This window comes from Mobula hypostoma, chromosome 17, assembly GCF_963921235.1.
Source record: "Mobula hypostoma chromosome 17, sMobHyp1.1, whole genome shotgun sequence".
Lineage (NCBI taxonomy): Eukaryota > Metazoa > Chordata > Chondrichthyes > Myliobatiformes > Myliobatidae > Mobula > Mobula hypostoma.
Window position 1 is genome coordinate 50,428,633 of NC_086113.1, and position 12,045 is coordinate 50,440,677.

The 12,045-nt window shown below is 42.1% G+C and overlaps 1 protein-coding gene across 4 annotated transcripts in view; it reads left to right on the plus strand.

Annotated features, from left to right (window-relative positions):
• Positions 1–12,045, plus strand: part of LOC134357735 (lysophospholipid acyltransferase 1-like) — a 117,274-nt gene that overhangs the window by 46,886 nt on the left and 58,343 nt on the right. For all 4 annotated transcript variants that reach the window (XM_063069362.1, XM_063069365.1, XM_063069364.1 and 1 more), the window contains one exon: positions 1,297–1,352. In XM_063069362.1, the coding sequence (XP_062925432.1) occupies positions 1,297–1,352 (56 nt within the window). The remainder of the gene's footprint in view (positions 1–1,296; positions 1,353–12,045) is intronic.

Below are 12,045 nucleotides of genomic sequence, written 5' to 3' on the forward strand. Positions count from 1 at the left end.
AGTGGAAAAAGATATCATCTATCTCCTTTATCCACGCTCCTCATAATGTTATAAACCTCTATCAGATCTCCATTCAGCCTTCAGCACTTCAGAGAAAACAACCAAAGTTTGTCCAGCCTCTCATTACAGCGCATGCCCAAGCAACATCCTGGTAAACGTTTTTTGCATCCACTCCAAATATCTTTCCCATAACGGGGCAATCAGAACTGAATGCAATACTCCAGATGCAGCCTAACTACAATTTTATAAAGCTGTAACATAGCATCCTGAAGTTTGAGCTAAGTACCTCAACTAATAAAGGCAAGCATGCCATCTGTCTATTGAATCACTCTATCAACTTGTGCAGCCACTTCCAGGGAGATATGGACGTGGACCCCAGGATCTCTCTACTCATCAACAATGTACTGTCTCTTCACATTTGACCTACCCCGATGCAACACTTCATATTTGACCGGGTTAAACTCCATCTGCCATTTCTCCACCCATATCTGCAACTGATCTATATCATGTTGTACTCTTTGCCAGTCTTCTACACTGTCCACACCACCAAACTTCATATCAGCTGGAAACTTACTAACCCTACCCATCATCCAAGTAATTTATAAACATCACAAACAACAGAGGTCCCAGCACAGGTCCCTGCGGAGCACCTCTAATGATAGACCTCCAACTAGAATAAATCTCTTCTTCCACCATCCTGTCTTCTATGGGCAAGCAAATTCTGAATCCAAGTGCCTAATTTACCGTGAATCCCACACATTTTGAAGTTTTGGATCAGCCTCCCACAAGGACCTTTTTAAATGCCTTACTAAAACCCCTGTAGACAATATCCACAGCTCTACCTTCATCAGTCATTCTGGTCAGCTTATCAAAAATCTCAATCAAGTTAGTAAGACACAGCTAGCCCCACACAAAGCCATGCTGGCTCTCCCTAATTAAGCCATGTCCTTCTAAGTGCTCATAAATCATATCCTTAAGAATTCTCTCCAGTAACTTTACCATGAACCTGAGACTCACCAGTCTATAGTTTCTCGAATTATCCCTGGCTCCCTTCTTGAATAATGGAACAACATTAGCTACTCACCAGTCTTCCAGGATCTCACCTGTATGACAGGACACAGGTGTTGGTGAAGGCCCCAAGAATCTCTTCTGTTACCTCTTTCAAAATTGTTCTTTTCTATTAAAATAACTATCAGGACTATTAAAACCTGGACTCATTATATTATCGGATGCAAAGTATAAAGTAATCCTTGCAATGTAAAGGAAAAACTGAAGCTATTTTTCTTTCTTTTTTAGACCTTTGATGATAGTCACCCAGAAAATCACAAGCCTGGCCTTTCAAATACATGATGGTAAGACCCTAATGATCTACGCTTAGAATTGATTTGTAAGACTGTATTTTACATTTTCTGCAGGTAAATCATTGGTAAATTTTATGTTTTGTGCACATGGAAGTATTCATTATAACTTAACTGTTGAGATGTATCTACTAATCATAGCAACATTTGTTCAAGACGCTGAAATCTTAATTGTTTCAACAGAATATTCAAATGACAAAAATTTTCTTCATCCTTTTCATTTTTGCTTTCTTGGTAGCTTTTAAGTCTCTGGGCCTGATGCCTTGTTTCAAAATTTGTTGGTAACTGATTTAAAGTACTGTGCAGAAGTCTTGGGGGACATGTAAAAAAAAATCTATGAAGTAAAGATGCTTTCAAGAGTAACAAAATAAAAAAGTTTCCAAATATCATATTTACTACGAAGAGCAGCAAACAGTTATAAAACTAAATCAGATCAATATTTGGTGTGAGCACCCTTTGTTTCAAAACTGTACCATTTCTCTCAGCTACACTGTCTTGCAGTTTTATAAGAAAATTGGCTGGTAGGTTGTTCCAAGCATCTTGGAGAACTTGCCACAGTTCTTCTGCAGACATTGGCAGTCTCACTTGCTTCTGTCTCTCCACGTAATCCCAAACAGCCTCAATGGTGTTGAGATCAGGACTTTGTGGGCCATAGAATGTGGAAACAATATAAAAAATCTAGCATGCCTCAGACTTCTGCACAGTACTGTATATTGGTTTTCCTTTTCTGGTTTACTTTGAAGAATTATTATCATTGATGATCTTTGTTCTAATTAATACTTAACTGTATCCTAGATGTCAACCACTTCTCTCAATTATTCAGCCATTTGTAGACTAATACCATGTCACTCTTTCAATTGCTTATCTGTGGAAGCACCCATCACTTTCAAAGTATTTCTGCCCTTGCCACTTCGTCACTTGTTTTTGTGGCAGATTTCCTCGTCTGCGTATGTTTCTCAGTTTCATCAGTTGCTAGTTGGATTTTATGGCAAAAGTTGTTTTGCTGCTCCTGGATCCTTCCCCTTTCACTCATTTTATTTCGGTACCTTTCTCAACTTGGCCACCTTCCCTTTACCTCAGTGTTAAAATGAATTTGATGTCGACTTTTGCTGTAAGGCAAATATGGATTGCAAACAGATTTGGCAAAGCAGAGACAGTTTAGATTATGAGAACACTCAGTCCTCTTTTATTGTCATTTAGAAATGCATACATGCATTAAGAAATGATACAATGTTTCTCCGGATCGATATCACAACAGGACAAACCAAAGTCTAACACTGACAGAACCACATAATTATAACGTATAGTTACAGCAGTGCAAAGCAATACCATAATTTGATAAAGAACAAACCATGGACACGGTTAAAAAAAAGTCAAAGTCCCCAAGTCAATTGACTCCCAAGTCCCCGATAGCAGGTGGCAAAAGAGAGAAACTCCCTGCCATAAAGAGTCCATCCGTCCAAAAACTTCGAGCCCCTGACCAGCCCCTCCGATACAGCCTCCCGAGCACCATCCTCTGCCGAGCACCTTCGACCTAGCCCCGGCTGCTGAAACAAGCAAAGCCGAGGATTCGGGGCCTTCTGCTCTGGAGATTCTGGTTACCACACAGTAGCAGCAGCAGTGAAGTGGGCATTTCAGAAGTGTTCCAGATGTTCCTCTGTACTCTGACGTCCGTCTCCATCAAATCAGAATTATGCATGGTACCCTACTTGACAGATAACAGATATCATCACCGGAGAGGCCGCACGCGCTGCCGTCGTGCCGCCATCTTCTTGATTGTTGACAGTTGCATTGGCCACGTCCGTAAGTACCTAAAAGTTTGGAGGTGATCTTAATATGACTGGTACACAACACAAATGGAGGGCTTAAATTTAATTTTGATAATATTAATTTGCTTTTCTAGGTGTAGATGTGGTTTATGATAGATGTAATGGAAAGATTTGCCCAGGTGGAAAGATTTGCCCAGAAGTATGTCTAGTCATGTTGCTGTAGAGTTTTCATCTCTTTGTTGTCCTAACCGTCCCTGTAGTAACTGAGCATAACCGGTGCGGCCTTCTATATATTGGCGAGACCCGACACAGACTGGGAAACCGTTTCACTGAACACCTACACTCTGTCCGCCAGAGAAAGCAGGATGTCCCAGTTGCCACATATTTTAGTTCCACGTCCCATTCCCATTCTGATATGTCTATCCACGGCCTCCTGTACTGTCAAGATGAAGCCATACTCAAGTTGGAGGAACAACACCTTATATTCCGTCTGGGTAGCCTCCAACCTGATGGCATGAACATTGACTTCTCTAACTTCTGATAATGCCTGTCCTCCCTTTCTCAGCCCATCCCTTATTTATTTTTTTTTATTTTTTCCTTTTTTCTCTCCCTTTTTCTTTCTCTCTCTTTTTCTCTTTTTTCTTTTTTCTGTTTTTCTCTTTTTTCTCTCTTTTTTCTGTTTTTTTCTCTGTTTTTTCTCTCTTCTCTCTCCTCTCTCTCCTCGCTTTCTGTTTTCTCTCTTCTCTGTTTACTCTCTCTCTCTCCCCTCTCTCTCCCCTCTCTCTCCCCTCTCCCTTCCCCCTCCCCCTCCCCCTCCCCTTCTTTTATCTCCCCCTCTTTTATCTCCCCCTCTCCCCTCCCCCTCTCCCTTATCTCCCTCTAGTCCCTCTCACACTTATTCCTTGCCTGCTCTCCATCTTCCTCTGGCGCTGCCCTCCCCCTTTCTTTCTCCCTAGGCCTCCCGTCCCATGATCCTCTCCCTTCTCCAGCCTTGTATCCCTTTTGCCAATCACCTGTCCAGCTCCTAGCTCTATCCCTCCCCCTCCTGTCTTCTCCTATCATTTCGGATCTCCCCCTCCCCCTCCCACTTTCAAATCTCTTACTATCTCTTCTTTCAGTTAGTCCTGATGAAGGGTCTCAGCCTGAAACGTCGACTGTGCTTCTTCCTATGGATACTGCCTGGCCTGCTGCGTTCACCAGCATTTTGTGTGTGTTGCGTAACTGGTCTGACCCTTTTGGTTCGTCCTTGTTTTATGGTAAAACTAAGCTTGTGAGTAGTTACGCTCCCAGATCTCGATTTTGCAAATGACATAGTCCTGCTCTCTGATCAGATGGAGGAAGCACAGCAGCTACTGACAAAAGTGGAAATTGAGTGCAATAAAGTTGGACTTCATCTAAATGCTAAAAAGACAGAGTACATGGTGTTTAACTGCGACGAAGGTACTCTCAAGATCATAAAGAATGATACCATTAAAAAAGTCTTTGACTTCAAGTGCCTCGGGTCACGAATGATGAGTTCGGAGAAGGATATAAAGATACAGAAGGCGCTGGCATAGAGGGCTATGAACGACATGAGGGAAATCTGGAAGTCAAACCTGACCAGAGGGCTTAAAAAAAGGATCTTAATAGCAGTCATAGAGTCCATTCTCATGTATAGATGCGAGACGTGGACATTCACCAAGACTATGCGAAAGTCTCTAGATGGTTGCATACACGAATGCTCTGGATGGCTGTTGACGTGAGTTGGCAACAGCACATGACGAACGTCGAGCTCTATGACAACCACTAAAATCGAGGCGAGAAGACTGCAACTAGCAGGGTACTGTCTACGCCACCCCGAGCTACCTGCCAGCCTAGTCATCAGTTGGGAGCCCAAGCATGGGAGGATGAACCCTGGGCGCCCTCCCAATACTATGGTCAACACGCTCCTAGAAGAGAGCGGCGCGGCTAATGTAGATGAACTGAACTCACTGATGCGGGAGAGGGAGAAGTGGAGAGTCCATCATTGTGCCCGACGCCGGCCCCCTAGGCCTGAGTCGACATAGTAGTAGTAGTAATAGTAGTAGTAGTAGTCCCTGTAGTAATTTTGTCCAAAAGGACACCTTTGCCTGTGAGTCAACGAAGTAGTAGTTTGAACAGAATGTCTTTAACAATCTGTGGGGAAAAGGGGACAATGGATTTTGTCAGATGGTTCCCAAGCAGACTATCAAAAAATTTGGTAGAATGCTTCAGCTCCAGAACTTTCAAGTAAACACTGTGGCTGTCAGGGAGAAAGTACTGTAATGCTTTCGAAATGGATCACCAATTTTCTTATGAACTATGTATGTGCCAAAGTTATCGAAGTTTATCCCATCCAGCTTGTGTTCTCAGAGGCACACCTTGAGGCAAACACCAATTGCAATTGGATAGTCAGCTCCTTGATAAAAAGGCATTTCCCGATCTGCCTGAATACAAGGAATTGGCTATGGTTGGGGTGCAGAATTCGCACATTCCAGGGTCCAGGACTATGTGCTGAGAAAAATGCTGAAGCTCGGTGCAGCTACTGCAAAACCTGTGTGGGAAACAGAGACAGTGAAGACCCCTTTGGCACTGAGCAATGAGTGTCTGCAACCTGTGTTCTAAAACAACGAAAATCCTTGGTCTGTTTGACCATGCAGAAGCACCCAACATGTTGGACGTTATTCTTATTAATACTCCAATGCATCTCTAATTCATTTCTCAGAGATGTTACTTAGTAATGTAATAAAACTCCTAGTGCAACCGGAAGTATGAAGGGATTGGGGGCGTGGGGAGAGTTGTGGGAAAGCCCCAGAGGAAGTGTGGAAAATTAAACCAAATGAGTTTGTTGGGAGTTCAGGAACCAGAACCAGGCGAGTTTCAAGGGATCATTGACCATGACAGCTGGACCTGATGTGTAAAAAGGAACATAAAAATCAGCACTAGTGTATTTTAGGGAAATAAAAGCAAGAGTTTCCATTATGTTATTGAAATAGCATATTTAAATAACGCATATACTGATTTCTTTTTAAGTCACATTGCAAAGTAACAATTTAGGGAGCATTTTATTTAATCATGGTTTAGATTTCCATATGCATGTGTGTAAAGTAGCAGAGTTGCCAGACTTTGACACTGAGTTCTGATTAGATGACAATTTACAGATATTTCAAATGTTAAATCACTAAATTATTGAACCCTGTACAAAGGCTTAATTGTACACATTTTTTTTCTGAAATCTATTTTTTGCCTGTTTAAAAATGCAGTGAAACTTGTATTACCTGAAATAACAAATTATAACCATGAAACAATTGCAGTTGGGTATAAAGAGCCATAGTTATTGTCATACAGGTTAGAAATGGCGCTTTCAACACAGCTGGTCCATGCAACTAGGATGCCCATCCAAACGTTTGACCCAAATCCTTGGAAATTTTTCCATGTACCTGCCCAAGTGGTTTTAAAAGTTGTTACTGTACCTGCCTCAACCACATCCTTCGGCTGCTCATTCAATATACGTACCATCCTCCCTATATTTTAAAAAAATGCTGCCTCTGAGAAATCTAAAACAAAAAAGAAAATGCTGGAAAGGGTGAGTCTGTAGAGAGTGTGGAACAAAGTTTACTTTTTACTTGTTTCACAGCTTCTTTTCCTACTAATTCTGAGGAAGAGTCTTTGACCTTGAACATTCGCTGTTTCTTTTTCCACAAATTCTGTCTAATATGCAGGATTTCTATTTTCTGTTTTTACTATGACCTAAAATACCAGATTCTTTCAATTCATATTGAGCATTAAAGCAGAATAAGAATAGCACTAAAATTTTTAATTTGGCACATTTGCATCAAATCAGAAATCAAGTGGAAAACAGCCTTTCTTTGTTTTATATACACAAAATTCTGGCCCCTTCATTCGAATCCTGATGAAGAATCTTGACCTGAAACGTCGACTGTTTTTCCCCTTCATAGATGCTGCATAACTTGCTGAGTTCCTCCAGCATTCTGGGTTGCTCAAGATTTCTGCATCTATATAATCTCTTGTGTTTGTTTCTTTGTTCTATGGTTTCTGTGCTCCAGGCAACCCCTGTGTTATGGTCTTTCAGGTAACGGAAACTTGATCTGGCTGAATTCACAAATTACTGTCCAAAAATTCAAGATATGGAATTAAATGCACTTGTACAGAATTTATGTGGGAAAATAAAATAAATAAGCACAATTTATTTCTTATCCATTTGCATTTCTTGATAGATGCACAAATGACATGACTTTGCATTACAAAAACAAATCGCAATACACATTTTCTAGGAACACAACCCTCTGTAACACAGGGATCATCTGTATCTTTTTATATTACTGTAGCAAAACCTGTAGGTGGAAAGGATGTTCCCACTTTTAAGAGGGCGCTAAATTAAGGGGTCATAAATGTAGGCTTGTCGTAATCACTGGAACAAATAATCTCGGTGAAACCTTGTCACCCAGAGAATGTGTGTCACCTGGAATAAAGAATTCCATTGTTGAGGTGAATGGCATTTATAAGTTATTTAAGGAAATCTGATATTTGAGGGTGAAAGGAAAAAAAGAATAAACTGTCAAAGTTTGATTAAGAAATTGGGAGGTACCCGTATAAACACTAGGCTGGACTAGTTAGTTTGCATGCCTGTTCCTGTGTTGTAGACTTAATGCAGTTTTTATTTTCATTGAACAGCTCAATGATAGCTTGAAATGTGGAGACCACCAAAATTTTGAAAAGTCAAACCATTGAAGTAAATCTGGAAATGATGAACAGATGTCAATTTTTGGTTTCATATATATTGTTGTGGGGCTGGCACTTTAGAAACTGCAGAGTACTAATAGCTTGGTATAGACTGGGTTGAAATGTTGTACTGTGTGGAAATTCTTTCAGCGCTGCATGGAAATCATCTATGTCAATTTAGTCCCGTTTGCCCGTGTTTGATACATGTCCTTCTAAGCTCCTCCTATCCATGTCTTTTAAATGTTGCTATTGGACCTGCTTCATCCACTTTCCCTAGCAGTTCATCTCCTGGCATGCACCACCCTCTGCATGAAGAAGTTGTACCTGTGGTCCCTTTAAAATTTTTCATCTCTCGTCTTAAACCTATACTTCTGTGGTCACCCCTCAGTCTCTCATGTTCCAGCTGGACTGGAACCAATGTCCTAGGGGGAGCATTTGCTACTGTTATTCAGGAGGATTTAAACTAATGTGGCAGGGGGATGGGAACAAGTGCAGACAGACAGAGGGGTGTAAAATGAGAGTAGAAGCAAAAAGTAGTAAGGTGAAAAGTAAAAGTGGCAGGCAGGCAAATCCAGGGCAAAAATCAAAAAGGGCCACTTTTCAACATAATTGTATAAGGGCTAAGAGTGTTGTAAAAACAAGCCTGAAGGCTTTGTGTGTCAATGCAAGGAGCATTCGTAACAAGGTGGATGAATTGAATATGCAGATAGTTATTAATGAATATGATATAGTTGGGATCACAGAGACATGGCTCTAGGGTGACCAAGGATGGGAGCTCAACATTCAGAGATATTCAATATTCAGAAGGGAGAGACATGAAAGAAAAAGGGTAGCGTTGCTGGTTAGAGAGGAGATTAACACAATAGATAGGAAGGACGTTAGCCTGGTGGATGTGGAATTGATCTGGGTAGAGCTGCATAACACTAAGGGGCAGAAAACGCTGGTGGGAGTTGTGTACAGGCCACCTAACAGTAATAGTGAGGTTGGGGATGGCATTAAACAGGAAATTAGAAATGTGTGCAATAAAGGAACAGCAGTTATAATGGGTGACTGCAATCTACATATAGATTGGGTGAACCAAATTGGTAAAGGTGCTGAGGAAGAGGATTTCCTGGAATGTATGTGGGATAGTTTTCTGAACCAACATGTCGAGGAACCAACTAGAGAGCAGGCCATTCTAGACTGGGTATTGAGCAATGAGGAAGGGTTGGTTAGAAATCTTGTCGTGCGAGGCCCCTTGGGTAAGAGTGACCATAATATGGTGGAATTCTTCATTAAGATGGAGAGTGACATAGTTAATTCAGAAACAAAGGTTCTGAACTTAAAGAAGGGTAACTTTGAAGGTATGAGACGTGAATTAGCTAAGATGGACTAGCAAATGATACTTAAAGGGTTGATGGTGGATATGCAATGGTAAGCATTTAAAGATTGCATGGATGAACTACAACAATTGTTCATCCCAGTTTGGCAAAAGAATAAACCAGGAAAGGTAGTGCACCTGTGGCTGACAATGGAAATTAGGGATAGTATCAATTCCAAAGAAGAAACATACAAATTAGCCAGAAAAAATGGCATACCTGAGGACTGGGAGAAATTCGGAGTCCAGTAGAGGAGGACAAAGGGCTTAATTAGGATGGGGAAAAAAGATTATGAGAGAAATCTGGCAGGGAACATAAAAACTGACTGTAAAAGCTTTTATAGATATGTGAAAAGAAAAAGATTGGTTAAGACAAATGTAGGTCCCTTACAGTCAGAAACAGGCGAATTGATTATGGGGAACAAGGACGTGGCAGACCAATTGAATAACTAATTTGGTTCTGTCTTCACTAAGGAGGACATAAATAATCTTCTGGAAATAGTAGGGGACCGAGGGTCCAGTGAGATGGAGGAACTGAGGAAATACATGTTAGTAGGGAAGTGGTGTTAGGTAAATTGAAGGGGTTAAAGGCAGATAAATCCCCAGGGCCAGATGGTCTGCAACCCAGAGTGCTTAAGGAAGTAGCCCAAGAATTAGTGGATGCATTAGTGATAATTTTTCAAAACTCTTTAGATTCTGGATAGATTCCTGAGGATTGGAGGGTGGTTAATGTAACCCGGCTTTTTAAAAAAAGGAGTGAGAGAGAAACCGGGGAATTATAGACCGGTTAGCCTGACATTGGTGGTGGGGAAAATGTTGGAGTCAGTTATCAAAGATGTGATAACAGCACATTTGGATAGAGGTGAAATCATCGGACAATGTCAGCATGGATTTGTGAAGGGAAAATCATGTCTGATGAATCTTATAGAATTTCTTGAGGATGTAACTAGTAGAATGAATAGGGGAGAACCAGTGGATGTGGTATATTTAGATTTTCAAAAGGCTTTTGACAAGGTCCCACACAGGAGATTAGTGTGCAAACTGAAAGCACATGGTATTGGGGGTATGGTATTGATGTGGATAGAGAATTGGTTGGCAGACAGGAAGCAAAGAGTGGGAATAAATGGGACCTTTTCAGAATGGCAGGCAGTGACTAGTGGGGTACCACAAGGCTCAGTGCTGGGACCCCAGTTGTTTACAATATATATTAATGACTTGGATGAGGGAATTAAATGCAGCATCTCCAAGTTTGCGGATGACACGAAGCTGGGCGGCAGTGAGGATGATGCTAAGAGGATGCAGGGTGACTTGGATAGGTTAGGTGAGTGGGCAAATTCATGGCAGATGCAATTTAATGCGGATAAATGTGAGGTTATCCACTTTCGTGGCAAGAACAGGAAAACAGATTATTATCTGAATGGTGGCCGATTAGGAAAAGGGGAGGTGCAACGAGACCTGGGTGTCATTGTACACCAGTCATTGAAAGTGGGCATGCAGGTAATGCAGGCGGTGAAGAAGGCGAATGGTATGCTGGCATTCATAGCAAGAGGATTCGAGTACAGGAGCAGGGAGGTTCTACTGCAGTTGTACAAGGCCTTGGTGAGACCAAATCTGGAGTATTGTGTGCAGTTTTGGTAACCTGAGGAAAGACATCCTTTCCATAGAGGGAGTACAAAGAAGGTTCACCAGATTGATTCCTGGGATGGCAGGACTTTCATATGAAGAAAGACTGGATCGACTAGGCTTATACTCTCCGGAATTTAGAAGATTAAGGGGGGATCTTATTGAAACGTATAAAATTCTAAAGGGATTGAACAGGCTAGATGCAGGAAGATTGTTCCCGATGTTGGGGAAGTCCAGAACGAGGGGTCACAGTTTGAGGATAAAAGGGAAGCCTTTTAGGACCGAGATGAGGAAAAACTTCTTCACACAGAGAGTGGTGAATCTGTGGAATTCTCTGCCACAGGAAACAATTGAGGCCAGTTCATTGGCTATGTTCAAGAGGGAGTTAGATATGGCCCTTGTGTCTAAAGGGATCGGGGGTATGGAGAGAAAGCAGGCACAGGGTTCTGAGTTGGATGATCAGCCATGATCATACTGAATGGTGGTGCAGGCTCGAAGTGCTGAATGGCCTACTGCACCTATTTTCTATGTTTCTATGTAAGTCTTCCCAACTTCTCCCTGTAACTCAAGCCCTCAAGTCATGGCTGTATCTGCATAAGCCTTCTCTGCACTCTTTCTAGTTTAATGGTGTCTTTCCTATAACAGGGCAACCAAAATTATACATATACGCCAAGTGTGATCTCAGTGATATCTAGTGCAAACTGCAACATAACGCCCAAACTTCTATATTCAATACCCTAATTGATGAAGGCTGCTTGCCAAGTGCCTTCTTCAACAACCTGTCAAGCTGTGACGGTGCTTTCAGCAAACTATGTACTTGTACTCCTAGGTCCCTCTGTTCCACAGCACTAGTCGGGGCACTCCTATTCACTGTACAAATCCTACCCTGATCTGACATCCCAACAGGTGAGAAGACAGCTGACACGTCTCAACCCAAGCAAGGCTGCAGGACCGGATGGTGTCAGTACCAGGGTGCTCAAAGCCTGTGCCCCTCAGCTATGTGGAGTACTTTGCCAGCTATTCAACCTGAGCCTGAGTCTCCGGAGGGTTCCTGTGCTGTGGAAGACGTCCTGCCTCGTCCCTGTGCCAAAGACGCCGCGCCCCAGCGGCCTCAATGACTATAGACCGGTGGCGTTGACCTCCCATATCATGAAGACCCTGGAGAGACTTGTTCTGGAGCTCCTCTGGCCTATGGTCA